Source organism: Styela clava, chromosome 12 (genome assembly GCF_964204865.1).
Source record: "Styela clava chromosome 12, kaStyClav1.hap1.2, whole genome shotgun sequence".
Taxonomy (NCBI): Eukaryota; Metazoa; Chordata; class Ascidiacea; order Stolidobranchia; family Styelidae; genus Styela; species Styela clava.
Genome location: NC_135261.1, coordinates 4,986,960 through 5,011,588, shown reverse-complemented (window position 1 = coordinate 5,011,588; position 24,629 = coordinate 4,986,960). Strand labels below are relative to the sequence as shown.

At 35.7% G+C, this 24,629-nt stretch overlaps 1 protein-coding gene across 1 annotated transcript; it reads left to right on the top strand.

Annotated features, from left to right (window-relative positions):
- Window positions 1-10,585: 10,585 nt before the first annotated feature.
- On the top strand, window positions 10,586-11,869 carry LOC144430436 (uncharacterized). Its single transcript, XM_078118372.1, has 3 exons — window positions 10,586-10,848; window positions 10,972-11,190; window positions 11,855-11,869. The coding sequence occupies exons 1-3, from the start codon at window positions 10,633-10,635 to the stop codon at window positions 11,867-11,869; spliced, it is 450 nt and encodes a 149-aa protein (XP_077974498.1). The 5' UTR covers window positions 10,586-10,632.
- Window positions 11,870-24,629: the final 12,760 nt, after the last annotated feature.

Here is a 24,629-nt window from a genome sequence, read left to right as displayed (position 1 = left end):
CTTCCCGCGCGAAATATTTGACGAAACACCAAATAATCATTTGTAATTAAATGTTTTTTGATTACTCCGATTGCTTTAGATTAACCCTTTATCGCCACGAGCCCAACACACTTCTGACGCGCCATAAGAAAACTTAGTACATGGCAGTCGGTTTTAGCTTACAGTAAATTATCCGCCGAACCAAAAAGTTAAAAGGCAAATACCAAAACAGCCTTAATCTACGGCCTATGTGAAGTATCTATAATTGACTTGTCAAGAAAGCCCTGATCGGTCACAACAACTGATAATGTCTAGATTTAGCGTCAATCTCATACATACAATCGGAAATCACACCCATTCTGACTGCTTAGTTGACAAACTTTGCTTATGTTATATTAGTAGAGCAGCAATGCATTGGCTAAGATAAAGCCTATAAATACTCTTGATCGCTTCGTAAAGAGCGATCATGATACAGGTACGACCGTACGAGATACCCCTAATGATAAACCCTACGACATCTCGGCGGTTTGAAATCGTCGTCGCCGACAATATCTATGAATAGTAAAGCCTCTTCAAGACACCTTAAAAAGCATCCCGTATCCTTGTTTTTAAGGAAAACATAATCTTTTATCATACATTTTGTTCTTTGGATAAGGATATACAGATACTTATTCGGATGTTCGACGCAGCTATGGAATCGAGCGTACACTAACTATCCTCATGCGCGGCGAGTGGCGCATGCCGCTAAGCGTTAGCAGTACGCACCTCAGTTAACACGCCACGGGATCGCAGGTTCGAATCCCGCCTGGAATAGAGAATGTGCGAGTGGATTGTTGGACTTTTCACCGCCATAAGTGACAGTTACAGTTTCCTCCCAGAGGCATTGTTTTTAAGAGAAAATTATGCACCTTACACCCATTAAATTTCAGCACGTGAGCTAGCTACTGTTTGGAAAACAATTATTTGAAAATCTATTGATTTATTATGCATTTTAAAACCTAAACACAAAGTCATCAGCTTAATTGATATAGTGCTCAACGTAAGAATTTTATAACCGTAATCCAGTCAACTGTGATCAGTGGAAGTTAGTCTGTAACACCCAGCTCTTGCTAAAAATTGCTTTTTAAAATACAGAGAAATGCTTGTTTTTACGACCCGCTCCTCATTGGGTGCGCCCCTGACTTTAATGCAAAACGAACTTTAGCTTAAAGATAACACGCATCCATAGGTGATATGAGTCGATGAGAGTCACTGTTCACTTTTCATAGATACGTCCAGAATATTATGATATCATGCTTGATTATGATTCTGGTTTATTACAGATAGTTGTGAATCGATGAATATAAAGATGGCGTATACTGTTTTAAATAAAATAAAAACAATGCCATTTACCTGTAGGTATAACTAAGAATGACGAACCAATTTGTTTAAATATATGGCGCTCCCGAAGTGTGTGTACCAATATGGAGGTAACTAATTTTGTTCGCCTACTTTACATCAAGTTGTGTAAAGGGACTAAAACCTATGGTCAGGGGATATATTCACTTGACCAACACAGACAGTCTCGCACTCGTAATAGAACCAAAATAAGGAAAATTAGAATAAAATTATGTCCTAACCCTCACCTGGTACACACACTACGGAAGTATCAAAAATATTACTATTGCAATTCAAACTATTTGTGATTTACTAATCGGGAAAATTTTTACTTTCTATGGGAAATTTTTCCAAAGAAATCAAATCTCAACAAGCTCGTTCAATAACGATGCACATGACTGAAATATCCGAAGCTTCATAGAAAACCATCAAACTAAAGATAGGAAACTATTGACCAAACTGAAACTTGATGAAGTGAGTAAATCCTGATTGGGTGAAAGTATAGATGCTGACAAATTTATATTCTGTGAAACAAGTAGAAATTATACAAAAACCCGTACTCCCGTAGTATGTGTCCAGGTTAGGGTTGGAGCATCATTTTATTCCGATTTTCTTTATTTTAGTTGGCTATCTCTGTTAATCAAGTGAATATACCCCCTGCCCATAAGCTTCCGTCCCCATACACAACTTGATGTAAAATAGGCGAACAAAATTAGCTACTTCCATATTAGTACACACACTTCTGGAGCGCCCAAAAACCATCTTCAACATACACTTCTTATTTGCTTGTATTCATTATAGTTTGACAAAATGTGAATCTCTTCTTAGCCATGGCGATTGATATAACATTTAAGTTTTGGTATAATAACTGTTAATATGTTGTCAATTACTAATCACATACACAAGCTACTCGAATTCTACATAAAGTTGATAAAAATATATACAAACGTGATGACATGGTAACGTAACGAAAAATTATGAGTTGCGCGAAATTTTATCGTTGTGTATTATACATTATCCAGAGTATACACTTGCAATGAAAATAGCCAAACCGTAAAGATCACAAAAAATCTCCCCACTTCCCCTCCCCATAGCTTCTCGTAGGGAGTGAATGTGTGCAAAGTAATAAAAAAATGAGATAGGTTAAAAGTTAGGAAACCCAGTTTAGTGAATAATAATGAAGCGACAGCAAACATATAAAAAAAAATTTATGTTCAACATTCTAGCTGAAACATAGATTTTCAGAATCATATTCTTATTGTTGTAAACTGCTTGTCTGAGGAAGTCTGACTTTGGTCAGACTAAACGTTACAGAAATATATTTGTGTTGGTGGGAAGAAAGACTCTTGAATTGCAAAGTATAGTCCAATTTATTTTTGCAACAGCATCCTTGCATTATACGTATACGACTTTGGACTGACTTTGGCCAGACGAAACCGTACAGAAATACATTTGTACTAGTGTGCAACAAAACTCTTGAATTACATGGCATATTCTTATGATCGTTTTTTTTTTTCAGCTCCTTCTTCTCGAATTCTATGCTGTGTTTTATTTTTAACTTCGGGGCAATCTGTCACATCTTTTGCTATTTGTATTGATGTTTCGATATGTATGGTAGGACTCGGTTCATCGCCCTTCCAAGTTTTAATCTTATTTTAAGTCCCTTTTACTATATTTCTCAGCCCTAGAAAAAAAGTCATGGCCAATGAAATGAGTTGCGAAACACATCCAATTTAAAGCAAACGCCTTAAATTTTGTTGTTTAGCACCGCCAATGATTTTCATATGGTTCAAAATGCTATTCATTAAAACATCAACTGTTTCAAACTTACGGACCACAAGCGAAAGTCTTTCTGCAGAGGCGACTGAGCAATTCTTTTCTTTGCCTTCTTATAGCTTTAGGATTTTTTCTGATTGCTTCATTTATTCGATATATGCACATTGCTATTCGATACACATCATTCGAAATAGAAGCAGTGCATTTTCTTAATATTTAGCATAAATATGCCCGAATCTAACAAAATACTTTTCAGTAATATTTGGGTAATCGGATTTCACAATCTGTGCTAATTCTTCAATAACAATTCCAGTGTTGATCCCATTCTAAGCATGCATTCAGCCAGTAAAAAAAATTGTTCTTAAACTTTTATTTTCTGATTGCTTGAATTCTGCAATAGCTTCGACAAACTTATTTGTCTTGACTCTTGATGGAAATTTCAGCCCGTTCTGCAAGTTAAAAAATATATAAATACGATATACTGTGTAAACACAGCACATTGCAAAAATAATTTTTTATCCCGTGGTTATTTTCATCGAATCTAAGATTTGGGAAACCAAATTGTAGGAGAATAAAAAACCAAACACAGATATTTGAGCAAAGATGGGCTTTTTCATAGACAAGACTTTTATTCATTTTTTTCTGAAGAATTAAATGAAATGGCAGCGAAAGATATGCTTTGTTTATTAACAGGCTAAAATCAATAAATAGGCGTAATAAATATATGTCAAATAATTTCTGGATTTCACACCGCAAAGGTTCCCATTCCACTAATCGGTTGCGATTCCCCACACCAAAGTTAATGCATATGACACTGTAAACTTGCTACCTGTTTCTATATTCCAATCGTACCCGCTTTTAGAGGTGTAGTCAGGGGGGAATTTTAGAGGTGTAGTCAGAGCCTTTTTGAGTTGTGAAAAAAGCTTACTGAATATCGATATTCTTCAGAGGTGAAGAAAGTCAAAAAGACGTCGCAATAATAAAATGAAGCAGCCGTTTCTTGTCCTGTAAACAAACTGAGATACGAATTGGAATGGTTAGTGTAACTGTTCCGCATTATGAGTGGCGGCGGAAGCGGTAACAAACAAGCAGTTATGTGAGACACCCTCTGTAATGTGGAGAACTCGGAGATGTTTTCCCATCAAATACCAGGCAAGAAACAAGACTAAGAATTACTTTAAGACTAGTATCAATGCAGTTTCGAGTTATTGTTGTCTTATTGCATTCTTTGTTGTGAGGAATTATACTCTAAAGTTCATGATTAAATAAACACGCGGCTAGAATGTCTCATATAATCGTAATGGTTTCAACTTTTCAACTGTAAGAAACTACTAATAATACTAATTACGACATCTTTCCAGCCATTCTGATTTAGTAAATATTTGTGGCTAATTTGAGACAAAGTCCAACCAAAAAAAACACATAAAAAGTGGTATCTATCCAGCTAAGACTTATGGTTAGACTTAGGAATGCACATAGCAACAGAAATTCATGGTTTTCAAATCATTCACAAACCTAATCCCAACTGAATAATTACTAATTTGGTACTTACAAACGTGGCGGGTCTGTTTTCCGCAAATTTCACATTTGCGTTATGTCATAATTTTATTTCGATTTTCCTTATTTTATTTCTATTACAAGTTCGGGGACTGGCTATGTTAGCTAAGTAAATATACCTCCTGCCCATAGGTTTCGGCCCTTAAACAACTTGATGTAAAGCAAGCAAACAAAATTAGTTACCTCCATATTGGTAAACATACTTCTGAATCGACCACATTTTTTGCATCAGTGGCGGGTTCTTTGTACAAAAAATCTCAATTTTTTTTATTTAACAGAATAAAGAGGACTAATTATCACCAAAAGTTCCAAGAGATCCTCTACGCAAAGGAAACTGAAGTTCAACGAATCTAGTTTTTTGAAATATAATCAATAAACATCAATAAATATTCACGACTGCATAAGAATGATATTTTGTTTTTTGATAGATTTTATTGTTCAGTATAGTCAAATTATACCTTATAACAAATGGGATTTTATTTCGAAAATAGCATAATGTATTGACTTGAACAACAGATATTGTATAAAGTTGTGGAAATGAACCAGAACAATATATAATACCAGATGGGTTCGATAGAGAGGTGCTCGTGTTGCAATTTGAAAAATGCGCGCAAAATGAAAAACGCATTTCCGCAACCGTGACGCAAAACTGGTGATTTCCCAAAGTCGGGATATTTCTCTTTGTTGTGTGAATGTGTTCCGCACGCATATTTTGATGCGTGATTAGAAGCTTTGTTAGTCTAGTTTAAAAATTAGACAAATTAAATTTCACATTTTTAAAATATATCTCTTAAAAACATGATATTAAAACAGAAATGATATGAAAATGACATCGAAGGCAACCGCAACCGTCTGGATAGAAAAATTTATTTTTCCAACTGCAGATACAAAACGGCGCTCCAGAAATGTGTGTATCGATATGGAGGTAACTCATTTTTCCACCATTTTACATCAAGTTATGTAATGGGACAGAAACCTATGGGCAGGGGGTATATTCACTTGGCTAACACAAACAGTCACCAAACTCGTAATAGAACCAAAATATGGAAAATTAGATTAAAGTTATGACCTAACCCTGATCTGGTACACACACTTGACAGCGTCTTTAATTAGATAAATTCAGATTATTTCCAAGCTTGTTTCTCGCAATGTGGCGGTCGGAAATTCCAAAGTGACACTTCTCTCACAATTTAATTATAGCGCTAGATCAGTATAAACCTACTTTGTGACATTATTATTAATCAGTTAATTCAAAGCTAAGCATCATTATCGGGTATCGGTTTAGTATAGGAATGATTATAAAGCTTGAATTGTCATTTGTCTATGGACACCTCTGTGAGGTTAGACTGGGCTAATACATAGACAGTAGATCAGGATTTTGGACACCCGAATCGCCATTTTTATGGGCTTCTCTGTGGAGGGCTATTGGGCTGACATATGCACGTGAGGTTCAAAATAGGGTTGAATATATGATCCCAATCGACATATGTATGGCTTCACCTGTAAAGGGATACTTGGCTGCGAATTACCTACAATAGGCTTATGATGGGTTCTAATCGCTATTTGTATGGGCTTCTCTGTGGAGGGCTATTAGGCTGCTATATGGACAATAGGTTAGGGACAGAGTGGGTATAGGGTCCCAATATCCCAAACGGACATTCATAATACTTCATGTTTTGCTAGCTCAATTTTCTATGTAAATTCACTAACAACTCCAAAACAAGTTTTTAATCACATCCATCCGGCAATATAGACTCAAATCCGGAATACCAAATTTGGAAAAATTTACAAAATGTTTTATTGAGCAATTTTCAACTCATTCGGATTTAAGACTCTTGATGCACAATACCACAAATATATTTAGTTTCGTCTTATCAAGGTCTGACTTCTCATGCACTAACACTCATAGAATATTCATCCTCAATCTTGCTACAACATCCTTGCACTACATGCATATACGGAACCACCGACACATAGTAATTTGTGATGCAAAAACCGGCTCATTGGCGATCATGAAACTATCTCGATTTGATTCGTGAATAATTTTGAGCGATACCTGGATAAGATCAAGCGAAATTTCTTTGTGACAATTGTGACGTAACAAGCTAAAATTTAAATTTATTACGTGAAACTTCACGCGGCGGTTAACCGGTTAATTTTACCCGGTCAACGTTTAAAGTGTTTTCCCTGAAATTCCCAGCCCTATTAGTCAGACAAATGAAGTTTCGAGGTACATTGCAAACACTTAAGAACCTATTACACACTATCCAAATTTAGTGGTAAACCAATATTTTCAAGGGAAATTTATATTCATAAAAACGTTACTCGTAGTTTCGTCAGACTCAGGCTGGATGAAACACTTCGGTGGGTCGGATCCGCAAGTGCAGTTTTAAGTATTTTGTGGCGTCTAAAGCTGCCGCAAAATCATGGCGGGAATTTCAAACTAGGGTGACTGACATTTTAGCTGCCACAAACCAATGTCGAGATGCCGGTACCACGCCAACAAATTAAAAAACAATGGCGGGTAAAATTTCGCTGCGGTAACCACGACATGCCGGCTGTAATTGCAGGGCTGCCCCTGATGGTGACAAATATTGGGTAAGTTGGAACATTTTTCTTATGGATAGTGTATTGATGAATTTGAGGTTAGTGATCAGGGGTAACTAGGGCGTAGTATGAATCCCTACAAAAACAAATGTTCTCGAGTCATGAGACATATTGCTCGTTTATTCAAATTTATACTTAGTTTATAGGGATTCTGATTCAACAATCTCAACGTGTAAAATTGTAAACCAAATTACGCATTCCTCCGTTTATCGCCTTCTTATTGAATTTGATATCACACTCAACGACGTCGCCGGGACTCCATGCAGAACGCGTTGCCACAAAGTTGAAGTCATGACGCTTGTTCACTGCTACGAAGTCATTCGTTACCATGAAACAGTGCTCTCCTTTGTTATTGAACCTCTCGGTTTTAACACAATACTCGTCCCCGTCATGTGTTGTGTTCTGAGTACAAAAAGAAGTAATTCGTCCATGAGACTACTTAATTTCATCTTGTAAAAATGAAAAAATGTAATGAATCCTCGTCCCAAAGGCGATAAAAACAGTTAGGTTTTTAAGTACGTTTTTATTTGAAAAAAAAAATAGGTATTTAGAGCATACTCTAATCCTATAAACATAGGGGATTTTATCACAAATCTTTGTTTTACAGACAAATGATCTTGCGGAGATGTTTCATGCGGCGAGTCTCCTGTGGCGAAATTTATTGGGGTGAATTTTTCGGACACCCTAAAAACTTACGATTTAGGTTTTAAACGAAAATTAGAGCTATTATGGTATCATTTGCTGTAATTTTGCTATAGTTTTATGTACCTAATGTACCTACCTTATGTTTTATGTACCTTTTCTGATTGCTTCATTTAATCGATATATGCACATTGCTATTCAATACACATCAATCGACATAGAGGCAGTGCATTTTCTTATTATTTAACATAAATATGCCCGAATCTAACAAAATAATATTTGGGGAATCGGATTTCACAATCTGTGCTAATTCTTCAATAACGATTCCAGTATTGATCCCATTCTAAGCATGCATTGTGCCAGTAAAAAAATTATTCTGAAATTTTTATTCCCTGATTGCTTGAATTCTGCAATAGCTTCGACAAACTTATTTGTCTTGATGGAAATTTCAGCCCGTTCTGCAAGTTAAAAAATATATAAATACGATATACTGTGTAAACACAGCACATTGCAAAAATAATTTTTTATCACGTGGTTATTTTCATCGAATCTAAGATTTGGGAAACCGAATTGTAGGAGAATAAAAAACCAAACACAGATTTTTGAGCAAAGATGGGCTTTTTCATAGACAAGACTTTTATTCACTTTTTTTTCTGAAGAATTAAATGAAATGGCAGCGAAAGATATGCTTTGTTTAATAACAGGCGAATATTAATAAATAGGCGTAATAAATATATGTCAAATAATTTCTGGACTTCACACCGCAAAGGTTCCCATTCCACTAATCGGTTGCGATTCCCCACACCAAAGTTAATGCATATGACACTGTAAACTTGCTACCTGTTTCTATATTCCAATCGTACCCGCTTTTAGAGGTGTAGTCAGGGGGGAATTTTAGGGGGGAATTTTAGAGGTGTAGTCAGAGCCTTTTTGAGTTGTGAAAAAAGCTTACTGAATATCGATATTCTTCAGAGGTGAAGAAAGTCAAAAAGACGTCGCAATAATAAAATGAAGCAGCCGTTTCTTGTCCTGTAAACAAACTGAGATACGAATTGGAATCGTTAGTGTAACTGTTCCGCATTATGAGTGGCGGCGGAAGCGGTAACAAACAAGCAGTTATGTTAGACACCCTCTGTAATGTGGAGAACTCGGAGATGTTTTCCCATCAAATACCAGGCAAGAAACAAGACTAAGAATTACTTAAAGACTAGTATCAATGCAGTTTCGAGTTATTGTTGTCTTATTGCATTCTTTGTTGTGAGGAATTATACTCTAAAGTTCATGATTAAATAAACACGCGGCTAGAATGTCTCATATAATCGTAATGGTTTCAACTTTTCAACTGTAAGAAACTACTAATAATACTACTTTGATTTTTATAACGAGTTAGTAACCACTGAACTGAAAATATATCTCTTTGTTAGTAACTCATGAAAAAGCAATAGGCCTCTGGGTAAACCATTATCATTCTCAGCTGCAAAACATCTAACTGTTTGAAATTTAAATAAAACGCCTGCTTTGTCCCAACAACAAACTCAACACCAACAATTGTAAATGGATACCTGAGTTCCTTTTATTCAGCGGATCATCAGATGAAGAATCCCGATTTCATGTTTGCAAATCATCTTCAGCTTGATTGGGAAAGGAACGCCTTGCGATGGTGGTCGAGGAGGTTGAACGCAATTGTTGTGAGGTCCGTTAAAGAAAAATTTCGCGGATTGTTTCCTAAAATATGAAGTGAAAAAGAAAAATGAGGAAGCGCGGTTTTACAAAGCCTTGTTTAAATATTACAAAATTCTGTGTTTATGTTAAAATTTGAATTATGGCCGCGGTTTGACATATGATTAGGCCGTCCTATCGGCTTTCCTTTCCCTAGTGACAAATTTGTAAATCTTATGTGCAGAGAGACTCCTGGACTCCTCGACGCTCTGATGTGGTTCACGTAACTGTTGGTTCATGCATCCATGCACATAACTGGTAAACTATACCCATATCCGACATGATCGTGTAACCAGGCGAGAGGCCGTGGTTTGCCAAATGATTAAGCCCCTTATCGGCTTTTCGTCCCCGGGAAAAATAGGAAAGTCATATCCTGTAAAAATACAAAAAGTAGTACTTATAGTACTTAAGTAGTATTTATGAATACCCGTCATGGTAAGGATAGCAGAGGCAACTATGTAGTTGCTCTATTATGTGTCCTATAATAAATAAATGGAATAAAATAAGCATATATATATATTCCGCGATCAATCATGACCCAATCAATTTCAACGTAATATTATAGTTTATAACGAACGAGTATGTTTTGTTAGGTGACTTCTATTGTTCACCTTTAAAATGATCCAGTGACTTTCAAAGGGTGCGAGATACACTTCGGCGAATTCATAAAACAACGCAATGTAGTCGTGCTTCTTTATATAACCGTAAAAAGAACAACCCACCGATACTGTAGTTCTGTTTATGTATTTGTATGTAGACTGTCAGCTAGTTATAGTTTGGTATATCCCGAATATTAATTTAAAGACCTTAGAGTCGGCTTACACAACTTAGATAATAAACATATAAGGATTAACAAATTTGCCTTTTGGTTTCATTTCTAATCTCTTAGGTAAATAAATGCTCTATTTATAAGTTTTTCATCAGTGTTTTTACAGTACTAAGTTGAATTTGACTCTATATTGAGAGAAATTACTGATGTCTGAATCAAACTCAACTAACGAAGAGAAGAACAAGATGTACGCGTCGTTATATTTTGTACGAAAACGAGAGTATCATTTCATGTTTTCGTTCAGTTGGTCCCACAGCGACGAAGAATTAGCGAAAGTGGGAGCAAAATTGATTTTTAACTTCGGAATGCTTCCACGGGTGAAAGCTGGCGACTTAATCCAAGTACGCTTATTCCCTGAAAAGGTGAGATAATTCTCTTTCATTAATAAAAACTATGTTTTATATCGCATCCAGCTTAACGTGTTATAATAGCGTCATTTCTAACTTTATAATCAATTCATGAGTTATTTATCTATATATTTACAGCCAAGAGAGGGCGTTGATGAGTATTTTAGAAATGGTGGGAGGTATTCATTTACGGTGCTCAACGACTGGTTGGATAGTGGTGATTCGCATACTTTCAACATCCTCTCTTCATTTGAATGTGAATACTCAAATGATCTCATCATATGCGAAATCAAAATAAATGACGACGTAGTCATGACAAGAGAGTTCGTGGCATATCTAGACTACCCTCCTTTACAGGTGAGCAAGAACTTTCCTAAAAAATCCTTCATTCGTAATGAGATAACATGTGAGAACTCAGTCCAATCATTCTAATGACGTGTCTCGGCAAATTTTACATGATATTTTAAGTTTTATTATCAAACCATATCCTGAATATCTCAGTCAAAAATTCATCCTAACTGTCATTGAATTACGACATCTTTCCAGCCATTCTGATTTAGTAAATATTTGTGGCTAATTTGAGACAAAGTCCAACCAAAAAAAACACATAAAAAGTGGTATCTATCCAGCTAAGACTTATGGTTAGACTTAGGAATGCACATAGCAACAGAAATTCATGGTTTTCAAATCATTCACAAACCTAATCCCAACTGAATAATTACTAATTTGGTACTTACAAACGTGGCGGGTCTGTTTTCCGCAAATTTCACATTTGCGTTATGTCATAATTTTATTTCGATTTTCCTTATTTTATTTCTATTACAAGTTCGGGGACTGGCTATGTTAGCTAAGTAAATATACCTCCTGCCCATAGGTTTCAGGCCCTTAAACAACTTGATGTAAAGCAAGCAAACAAAATTAGTTACCTCCATATTGGTAAACATACTTCTGAATCGACCACATTTTTTGCATCAGTGGCGGGTTCTTTGTACAAAAAATCTCAATTTTTTTTATTTAACAGAATAAAGAGGACTAATTATCACCAAAAGTTCCAAGAGATCCTCTACGCAAAGGAAACTGAAGTTCAACGAATCTAGTTTTTTGAAATATAATCAATAAACATCAATAAATATTCACGACTGCATAAGAATGATATTTTGTTTTTTGATAGATTTTATTGTTCAGTATAGTCAAATTATACCTTATAACAAATGGGATTTTATTTCGAAAATAGCATAATGTATTGACTTGAACAACAGGTATCGTATAAAGTTGTGGAAATGAACCAGAACAATATATAATACCAGATGGGTTCGATAGAGAGGTGCTCGTGTTGCAATTTGAAAAATGCGCGCAAAATGAAAAACGCATTTCCGCAACCGTGACGCAAAACTGGTGATTTCCCAAAGTCGGGATATTTCTCTTTGTTGTGTGAATGTGTTCCGCACGCGTATTTTGATGCGTGATTAGGGGCTTTGTTAGTCTAGTTTAAAAATTAGACAAATTAAATTTCACATTTTTAAAATATATCTCTTAAAAACAAGATATGAAAACAGAAATGATATGAAAATGACATCGAAGGCAACCGCAACCGTCTTTAATAGAACAGATAGAAAAATTTTATTTTTCCAACTGTAGATACAAAACGGCGCTCCAGAAGTGTGTGTACCAATATGGAGGTAACTCATTTTTTCGCCCATTATACATCAAGTTATGTAATGGGACAGAAACCTATGGGCAGGGGGTATATTCACTTGGCTAACACAAACAGTCACCGAACTCGTAATAGAACCAAAATATGGAAAATTAGATTAAAGTTATGACCTAACCCTGATCTGGTACACACACTTGACAGCGTCTTTGATTAGATAAATTCAGATTATTTCCAAGCTTGTTTCTCGCAATGTGGCGGTCGGAAATTCCAAAGTGACACTTCTCTCACAATTTAATTATAGCGCTAATTCAGTATAAATCTACTTTGTGACATTAATTTTAATCAGTTAATTCAAAGCTAAGCATCATTATCGGGTATCGATTTAGTATAGGAATGATTATAAAGCTTGAATTGTCATTTGTCTATGGACACCTCTGTGAGGTTAGACTGGGCTAATACATAAATAAACAGTAGATCAGGATTTTGGATCACCCGAATCGCCATTTTTATGGGCTTCTCTGTGGAGGGCTATTGGGCTGACATATGCACGTGAGGTTCAAAATAGGGTTGAATATATGATCCCAATCGACATATGTATGGCTTCACCTGTAAAGGGATACTTGGCTGCGAATTACCTACAATAGGCTTATGATGGGTTCTAATCGCTATTTGTATGGTCTTCTCTGTGGAGGGCTATTAGGCTGCTTTATGGACAATAGGTTAGGGACAGAGTGGGTATAGGGTCCCAATATCCCAAACGGACATTCATAATACTTCATGTTTTGCTAGCTCAATTTTCTATGTAAATTCACTAAGAACTCTAAAACAAGTTTTTAATCACATCCATCCGGCAATATAGACTCAAATCCGGAATACCAAATTTGGAAAAATTTACAAAATGTTTTATTGAGCAATTTTTAACTCATTCGGATTTAAGACTCTTGATGCACAATACCACAAATATATTTAGTTTCGTCTCATCGAGGTCTGACTTCTCATGCACTAACACTCATAGAATATTCATCCTCAATCTTGCTACAACATCCTTGCACTACATGCATATACGGAACCACCGACACATAGTAATTTGTGATGCAAAAACCGGCTCATTGGCGATCATGAAACTATCTCGATTTGATTCGTAAATAATTTTGAGCGATACCTGGATAAGATCAAGCGAAATTTCTTTGTGACAATTGTGACGTAACAAGCTAAAATTTAAATTTATTACGTGAAACTTCACGCGGCGGTTAACCGGTTAATTTTACCCGGTCAACGTTTAAAGTGTTTTCCCTGAAATTCCCAGCCCTATTAGTCAGACAAATGAAGTTTCGAGGTACATTGCAAACACTTAAGAACCTATTACACACTATCCAAATTTAGTGGTGAACCAATATTTTCAAGGGAAATTTATATTCATAAAAACGTTACTCGTAGTTTCGTCAGACTCAGGCTGGATGAAACACTTCGGTGGGTCGGATCCGCAAGTGCAGTTTTAAGTATTTTGTGGCGTCTAAAGCTGCCGCAAAATCATGGCGGGATTTTCAAACTAGGGTGACTGACATTTTAGCTGCCACAAACCAATGTCGAGATGCCGGTACCACGCCAACAAATTAAAAAACAATGGCGGGTAAAATTTCGCTGCGGTAACCACGACATGCCGGCTGTAATTGCAGGGCTGCCCCTGATGGTGACAAATATTGGGTAAGTTGGAACATTTTTCTTATGGATACAGTATTGATGAATTTGAGGTTAGTGATCAGGGGTAAGTAGGGCGTAGTATGAATCCCTACAAAAACAAATGTTCTCGAGTCATGAGACATATTGCTCGTTTATTCAAATTTATACTTAGTTTATAGGGATTCTGATTCAACAATCTCAACGTGTAAAATTGTAAACAAAATTACGCATTCCTCCGTTTATCTCCTTCTTATTGAATTTGATATCACACACAACGACGTCGCCGGGACTCCATGCAGAACGCGTTGCCACAAAGTTGAAGTCATGACGCTTGTTCACTTATACGAAGTCATTCGTTACCATGAAACAGTGCTCTCCTTTGTTATTGAACCTCTCGGTTTTAACACAATACTCGTCCCCGTCATGTGTTGTGTTCTGAGTACAAAAGGAAGTAATTTGTCCATGAGACTACTTAATTTCATCTTGTAAAAATGAAAAAATGTAATGAATCCTCGTCCCAAAGGCGATAAAAACAGTTAGGTTTTTAAGTACGTTTTTATTTGAAAAAAAAAAAAAATAGGTATTTAGAGCATACTCTAATCCTATAAACATAGGGGATTTTATCACAAATCTTTGTTTTACAGACAAATGCTCTTGCGGCGATGTTTCATGCGGCGAGTCTCCTGTGGCGAAATTTATTGGGGTGAATTTTTCGGACACCCTAAAAACTTACGATTTAAGTTTTAAATGAAAATTAGAGCTATTATGGTATCATTTGCTGTAATTTTGCTATAGTTTTATGTACCTAAATGAATTTGAATGCATTTCACCTTATCTTCATTCCGCGTCAAAACAACGTCAAGTTATGTAATGGGACTGAAACCTATGGGCAGGGGGTATATTCACTTGGCTAACACAAACAGTCACCGAACTCGTAATAGATCTAAAATATGTAAAATTAGAATAAAATTATGACCTAACCCTGATCTGGTACACACACTTGACAAAGCGGTTTTACAAAGACTTGTTTAAATATTACAGAATTCTGTGTTAATGTCAAAATTTGAATTATGGCCGCGGTTTGCCATATAATTAGGCCGTCTTATGGGCTTTCCTTTCCCTATGGACAAATTTTGTAAATCTTATGTGCAGAAGGATTACTGGACTCCTCGACGCTCTGATGTGGTTCACGTAACCGTTAGTTCATGCATTCATGCAAATAACTGGTAAACTATTCCTATATCCGACATAAGCGCGTAACCGGGCGAGAGGCCGGGGTTTGTCAAAGGATTAGGCGCCTTATCGACTTTTCGTCCACGGGAAAAATAGGAAAGTCATATCCTGTAAAAATACAAAAAGTAGTGGAAATTTATAAATACCCATCATGGTAAGGATAGCAGAAGCATATATGTAGTTGCTCCATTATGTGTCTTATAATAAATAAATGAAATACCTTGAATGAAATAAGTATATATATATATTCAGCGATCAAGCATGACCCAATCAATTCCAACGTAACATTATATTTAATACCGAACGAGTATTTTTTGCTGGTGTACTTTTGTTCACGTGTAAAATGATCCAGCGACTTACAAAGGGTGCGAGATACACTTCGGCGAATTCATAGAACAGCGCAATGTATTCGTGCTTCTATATATAACCGTAAAAAGGTCGAGTTACTGAAGAGGATGCGTTAGTCACAAATAATTAATTTCACAAACAACCCACCGATACTGTTGTTCCGTTTATGTATTTGTATGTAGAATGTCAGCTAGTTACATGTTTGATGTATTGTCATATACATAAGTACAAATATATGTTAGCACAGTTTTTTTTACAGTGATTTAGAAAAATAGGCTGAGAAATTTATATATCAAGGCTAGAATTTATAAATTTATTTCATCCCGAATAATAATTTGAAGACCTTATACAACTTGCATAATAAACATATAAGGATTAACAAATTTACCTTTTGGTTCCATTTCTAATCTCTTAGGTAAATAAATGCCTTATTTATAAGTTTTTCATCAGTGTTTTTACAGTGCTAAGTTGAATTTGACTCTATATTGAGAGAAATTACTGATGTCCGAATCAAACTCACCTAACGAAAAGAAGAACAAGATGTACGCGTCGTTATATTTCGTACGAAAACGAGAGTTTCATTTCTTGTTTTCGTTTAAATATTCCCACAAAGACGAAGAATTCTCGAAAGTGGGAGCAAAATTGATTTTTAACTTCGGAATGTTTCCACGGGTGAAAGCTGGCGACTTAATCCAAGTACGCTTATTCCCTGAAAAGGTGAGATAATTCTCTTTCATTAATAAAAACTATGTTTTATATCGCATCCAGCTTAACGTGTTATAATAGCGTCATTTCTAACTTTATAATCAATTCATGAGTTATTTATCTATATATTTACAGCCAAGAGAGGGCGTTGATGAGTATTTTAGAAATGGTGGGAGGTATTCATTTACGGTGCTCAACGACTGGTTGGATAGTGATGATTCGCATACTTTCAACATTCTCTCTTCATTTGAATGTGAATACTCAAATGATCTCATCATATGCGAAATCAAAATAAATGACGACGTAGTCATGACAAGAGAGTTCGTGGCATATCTAGACTACCCTCCTTTACAGGTGAGCAAGATCTTTCTTCAAAAATCCTTCATTCGTAATAAGATAACATGTGAGAACTCAGTCCAATCATTCTAATGACGTGTCTCGGCAAATTTTACATGATATTTTAAGTTTTATTATCAAACCATATCCGGAATATCTCAGTCAAAAATTCATCCTAACTGTCATTGAATTACGACATCTTTCCAGCCATTCTGATTTAGTAAATATTTGTGGCTAATTTGAGACAAAGTCCAACCAAAAAAAAACACATAAAAAGTGGTATCTATCCAGATAAGACTTATGGTTAGACTTAGGGATGCACATAGCAAAAGAAATTCATGTTTTTCAAATCATTCACAAACCTAATCCCAACTGAATAATTACTAATTTGGTACTTACAAACGTGGCGGGTCTGTTTTCCGCAAATTTCACATTTGCGTTATGTCATAATTTTATTTCGATTTTCCTTATTTTATTTCTATTACAAGTTCGGGGACTGGCTATGTTAGCTAAGTAAATATACCTCCTGCCCATAGGTTTCAGGCCCTTAAACAACTTGATGTAAAGCAAGCAAACAAAATTAGTTACCTCCATATTGGTAAACATACTTCTGAATCGACCACATTTTTTGCATCAGTGGCGGGTGCTTTGTACAAAAAATCTCAATTTTTTTTATTTAACAGAATAAAGAGGACTAATTATCACCAAAAGTTCCAAGAGATCCTCTACGCAAAGGAAACTGAAGTTCAACGAATCTAGTTTTTTGAAATATAATCAATAAACATCAATAAATATTCACGACTGCATAAGAATGATATTTTGTTTTTTGATAGATTTTATTGTTCAGTATAGTCAAATTATACCTTATAACAAATGGGATTTTATTTCGAAAATAGCATAATGTATTGACTTGAACAACAGGTATCGTATAAAGTTGTGGAAATGAACCAGAACAATATATAATACCAGATGGGTTCGATAGAGAGGTGCTCGTGTTGCAATTTGAAAAATGCGCGCAAAATGAAAAACGCATTTCCGCAACGTGACGCAAAACTGGTGATTTCCCAAAGTCGGGATATTTCTCTTTGTTGTGTGAATGTGTTCCGCACGCGTATTTTGATGCGTGATTAGGGGCTTTGTTAGTCTAGTTTAAAAATTAGACAAATTAAATTTCACATTTTTAAAATATATCTCTTAAAAACAAGATATGAAAACAGAAATGATATGAAAATGACATCGAAGGCAACCGCAACCGTCTTTAATAGAACAGATAGAAAAATTTTATTTTTCCAACTGCAGATACAAAACGGCGCTCCAGAAGTGTGTGTACCAATATGGAGGTAACTCATTTTTTCGCCCATTATACATCAAGTTATGTAATGGGACAGAAACCTATGGGCAGGGGGTATATTCACTTGGCTAACACAAACAGTCACCGAACTCGTAATAGAACCAAAATATGGAAAATTAGATTAAAGTTATGACCTAACCCTGATCTGGTACACACACTTGACAGCGTCTTTGATTAGATAAATTCAGATTATTTCCAAGCTTGTTTCTCGCAATGTGGCGGTCGGAAATTCCAAAGTGACACTTTTCTCACAATTTAATTATAGCGCTAAATCAGTATAAATCTACTTTGTGACATTAATATTAATCAGTTAATTCAAAGCTAAGCATCATTATCGGGTATCGGTTTAGTATAGGAATGATTATAAAGCTTGAATTGTCATTTGTCTATGGACACCTCTGTGAGGTTAGACTGGGCTAATACATAAATAGACAGTAGATCAGGATTTTGGATCACCCGAATCGCCATTTTATGGGCTTCTCTGTGGAGGGCTATTGGGCTGACATATGCACGTGAGGTTCAAAATAGGGTTGAATATATGATCCCAATCGACATATGTATGGCTTCACCTGTAAAGGGATACTTGGCTGCGAATTACCTACAATAGGCTTATGATGGGTTCTAATCGCTATTTGTGTGGGCTTCCCTGTGGAGGGCTTTTAGGCTGCTTTATGGACAATAGGTTAGGGACAGAGTGGGTATAGGGTCCCAATATCCCAAACGGACATTCATAATACTTCATGTTTTGCTAGCTCAATTTTCTATGTAAATTCACTAAGAACTCCAAAACAAGTTTTTAATCACATCCATCCGGCAATATAGACTCAAATCCGGAATACCAAATTTGGAAAAATTTACAAAATGTTTTATTGAACAATTTTTAACTCATTCGGATTTAAGACTCTTGATGCACAATACCACAAATATATTTAGTTTCGTCTTATCAAGGTCTGACTTCTCATGCACTAACACTCATAGAATATTCATCCTCAATCTTGCTACAACATCCTTGCACTACATGTATATACGGAACCACCGACACATAGTAATTTGTGATGCAAAAACCGGCTCATTGGCGATCATGAAACTATCTCGATTTGATTCGTGAATAATTTTGAGCGATACCTGGATAAGATCAAGCGAAATTTCTTTGTGACAATTGTGACGTAACAAGCTAAAATTTAAATTTATTACGTGAAACTTCACGCGGCGGTTAACCGGTTAATTTTACCCGGTCAACGTTTAAAGTGTTTTCCCTGAAATTCCCAGCCCTATTAGTCAGACAAATGAAGTTTCGAGGTACATTGCAAACACTTAAGAACCTATTACACACTATCCAAATTTAGTGGTGAACCAATATTTTCAAGGGAAATTTATATTCATAAAAACGTTACTCGTAGTTTCGTCAGACTCAGGCTGGATGAAACACTTCGGTGGGTCGGATCCGCAATTGCAGTTTTAAGTATTTTGTGGCGTTTAAAGCTGCCGCAAAATCATGGCGGGATTTTCAAACTAGGGTGACTGACATTTTAGCTGCCACAAACCAATGTCGAGATGCCGGTACCACGCCAACAAATTAAAAAACAATGGCGGGTAAAATTTCGCTGCGGTAACCACGACATGCCGGCTGTAATTGCAGGGCTGCCCCTGATGGTGACAAATATTGGGTAAGTTGGAACATTTTTCTTATGGATACAGTATTGATGAATTTGAGGTTAGTGATCAGGGGTAAGTAGGGCGTAGTATGAATCCCTACAAAAACAAATGTTCTCGAGTCATGAGACATATTGCTCGTTTATTCAAATTTATACTTAGTTTATAGGGATTCTGATTCAACAATCTCAACGTGTAAAATTGTAAACAAAGTTACGCATTCCTCCGTTTATCGCCTTCTTATTGAATTTGATATCACACTCAACGACGTCGCCGGGACTCCATGCAGAACGCGTTGCCACAAAGTTGAAGTCATGACGCTTGTTCATTTAATTGCTCATCTGATTGCTTCATTTAATCGATATATGCACATTGCTATTCAATACACATCAATCGACATAGAGGCAGTGCATTTTCTCATTATTTAACATAAATATGCCCGAATCTAACAAAATAATATTTGGGGAATCGGATTTCACAATCTGTGCTAATTCTTCAATAACGATTCCAGTATTGATCCCATTCTAAGCATGCATTGTGCCAGTAAAAAAATTATTCTGAAATTTTCATTCCCTGATTGCTTGAATTCTGCAATAGCTTCGACAAACTTATTTGTCTTGATGGAAATTTCAGCCCGTTCTGCGAGTTAAAAAATATATAAATACGATATACTGTGTAAACACAGCACATTGCAAAAATAATTTTTTATCACGTGGTTATTTTCATCGAATCTAAGATTTGGGAAACCGAATTGTAGGAGAATAAAAAACCAAACACAGATTTTTGAGCAAAGATGGGCTTTTTCATAGACAAGACTTTTATTCACTTTTTTTTTCTGAAGAATTAAATGAAATGGCAGCGAAAGATATGCTTTGTTTAATAACAGGCGAATATTAATAAATAGGCGTAATAAATATATGTCAAATAATTTCTGGACTTCACACCGCAAAAGTTCCCATTCCACTAATCGGTTGCGATTCCCCACACCAAAGTTAATGCATATGACACTGTAAACTTGCTACCTGTTTCTATATTCCAATCGTACCCGCTTTTAGAGGTGTAGTCAGGGGGGAATTTTAGGGTGGAATTTTAGAGGTGTAGTAAGAGCCTTTTTGAGTTGTGAAAAAAGCTTACTGAATATCGATATTCTTCAGAGGTGAAGAAAGTCAAAAAGACGTCGCAATAATAAAATGAAGCAGCCGTTTCTTGTCCTGTAAACAAACTGAGATACGAATTGGAATGGTTAGTGTAACTGTTCCGCATTATGAGTGGCGGCGAAAGCGGTAACAAACAAGCAGTTATGTTAGACACCCTCTGTAATGTGGAGATCTCGGAGATGTTTTCCCATCAAATACCAGGCAAGAAACAAGACTAAGAATTACTTTAAGACTAGTATCAATGCAGTTTCGAGTTATTGTTGTCTTATTGCATTCTTTGTTGTGAGGAATTATACTCTAAAGTTCATGATTAAATAAACAAGCGACTAGAATGTCTCATATAATTGTAATGGTTTCAACTTTTCAACTGTAAGAAACTACTAATGATACTACTTTGATTTTTATAACGAGTTAGTAACCACTGAACTGAAAATATATCTCTTTGTTAGTAACTCATGAAAAAGCAATAGGCCTCTGGGTAAACCATTATCATTCTCAGCTGCAAAACATCTAACTGTTTTAAATTTAAATAAAACGCCTGCTTTGTCCCAACAACAAACTCAACACCAACAATTGTAAAAGGATACCTGAGTTCCTTTTATTCAGCGGATCATCAGATGAAGAATCCCGATTTCATGTTTGCAAATCATCTTCAGCTTGATTGGGAAAGGAACGCCTTGCGATGGTGGTCGAGGAGGTTGAACGCAATTGTTGTGAGGTCCGTTAAAGAAAAATTTCGCGGATTGTTTCCTAAAATATGAAGTGAAAAAAAAAAATGAGGAAGCGCGGTTTTACAAAGACTTGTTTAAATATTACAAATTCTGTGTTTATGTTAAAATTTGAATTATGGCCGCGGTTTGACATATGATTAGGCCGTCCTATCGGCTTTCCTTTCCCTAGTGACAAATTTGTAAATCTTATGTGCAGAAGGACTCCTGGACTCCTCGACGCTCTGATGTGGTTCACGTAACTGTTGGTTCATGCATCCATGCACATAACTAGTGAACTATACCCATATCCGACATGATCGTGTAACCGGGCGAGAGGCCGTGGTTTGCCAAATGATTAAGCCCCTTATCGGCTTTTCGTCCCCGGGAAAAATAGGAAAGTCATATCCTGTAAAAATACAAAAAGTAGTACTTATAGTACTTAAGTAGTATTATAAATACCCGTCATGGTAAGGATAGCAGAGGCAACTATGTAGTTGCTCTATTATGTGTCTTATAATAAATAAATGGAATAACTTGAATAAAATAAGCATATATATATATTCCGCGATCAATCATGACCCAATCAATTTCAACGTAATATTATAGTTTATAACGAACGAGTATGTTTTGTTAAGTGACTTCTATTGTTCACCTTTAAAATGATCCAGTGACTTTCAAAGGGTGCGAGATACACTTCGGCGAATTCATAAAACAACGCAATGTAGTCGTGCTTCTTTATATAACCGTAAAAAGAACAACCCACCGATACTGTAGTTCTGTTTATGTATTTGTATGTAGACTGTCAGCTAGTTATAGTTTGGTATATCCCGAATATTAATTTAAAGACCTTAGAGTCGGCTTACACAACTTAGATAATAAACATATAAGGATTAACAAATTTACCTTTTGGTTTCATTTCTAATCTCTTAGGTAAATAAAGGCTCTATTTATAAGTTTTTCATCAGTGTTTTTACAGTGCTAAGTTGAATTTGACTCTATATTGAGAGAAATTACTGATGTCTGAATCAAACTCCCCTAACGAAGAGAAGAACAAGATGTACGCGTCGTTATATTTCGTACGAAAACGAGAGTTTCATTTCTTGTTTTCGTTTAAATATTCCCACAAAGACGAAGAATTCTCGAAAGTGGGAGCAAAATTGATTTTTAACTTCGGAATGCTTCCACGGGTGAAAGCTGGCGACTTAATCCAAGTACGCTTATTCCCTGAAAAGGTGAGATAATTCTCTTTCATTAATAAAAACTATGTTTTATATCGCATCCAGCTTAACGTGTTATAATAGCGTCATTTCTAACTTTATAATCAATTCATGAGTTATTTATCTATATATTTACAGCCAAGAGAGGGCGTTGATGAGTATTTTAGAAATGATGGGAGGTATTCATTTACGGTGCTCAACGATTGGTTGGATAGTGATGATTCGCATACTTTCAACATTCTCTCTTCATTTGAATGTGAATACTCAAATGATCTCATCATATGCGAAATCAAAATAAATGACGACGTAGTCATGACAAGAGAGTTCGTGGCATATCTAGACTACCCTCCTTTACAGGTGAGCAAGAACTTTCTTCAAAAATCCTTCATTCGTAATAAGATAACATGTGAGAACTCAGTCCAATCATTCTAATGACGTGTCTCGGCAAATTTTACATGATATTTTAAGTTTTATTATCAAACCATATCCGGAATATCTCAGTCAAAAATTCATCCTAACTGTCATTGAATTACGACATCTTTCCAGCCATTCTGATTTAGTAAATATTTGTGGCTAATTTGAGACAAAGTCCAACCAAAAAAAAAACACATAAAAAGTGGTATCTATCCAGATAAGACTTATGGTTAGACTTAGGGATGCACATAGCAAAAGAAATTCATGTTTTTCAAATCATTCACAAACCTAATCCCAACTGAATAATTACTAATTTGGTACTTACAAACGTGGCGGGTCTGTTTTCCGCAAATTTCACATTTGCGTTATGTCATAATTTTATTTCGATTTTCCTTATTTTATTTCTATTACAAGTTCGGGGACTGGCTATGTTAGCTAAGTAAATATACCTCCTGCCCATAGGTTTCAGGCCCTTAAACAACTTGATGTAAAGCAAGCAAACAAAATTAGTTACCTCCATATTGTTAAACATACTTCTGAATCGACCACATTTTTTGCATCAGTGGCGGGTGCTTTGTACAAAAAATCTCAATTTTTTTTATTTAACAGAATAAAGAGGACTAATTATCACCAAAAGTTCCAAGAGATCCTCTACGCAAAGGAAACTGAAGTTCAACGAATCTAGTTTTTTGAAATATAATCAATAAACATCAATAAATATTCACGACTGCATAAGAATGATATTTTGTTTTTTGATAGATTTTATTGTTCAGTATAGTCAAATTATACCTTATAACAAATGGGATTTTATTTCGAAAATAGCATAATGTATTGACTTGAACAACAGGTATCGTATAAAGTTGTGGAAATGAACCAGAACAATATATAATACCAGATGGGTTCGATAGAGAGGTGCTCGTGTTGCAATTTGAAAAATGCGCGCAAAATGAAAAACGCATTTCCGCAACGTGACGCAAAACTGGTGATTTCCCAAAGTCGGGATATTTCTCTTTGTTGTGTGAATGTGTTCCGCACGCGTATTTTGATGCGTGATTAGGGGCTTTGTTAGTCTAGTTTAAAAATTAGACAAATTAAATTTCACATTTTTAAAATATATCTCTTAAAAACAAGATATGTAAACAGAAATGATATGAAAATGACATCGAAGGCAACCGCAACCGTCTTTAATAGAACAGATAGAAAAATTTTATTTTTCCAACTGCAGATACAAAACGGCGCTCCAGAAGTGTGTGTACCAATATGGAGGTAACTCATTTTTTCGCCCATTATACATCAAGTTATGTAATGGGACAGAAACCTATGGGCAGGGGGTATATT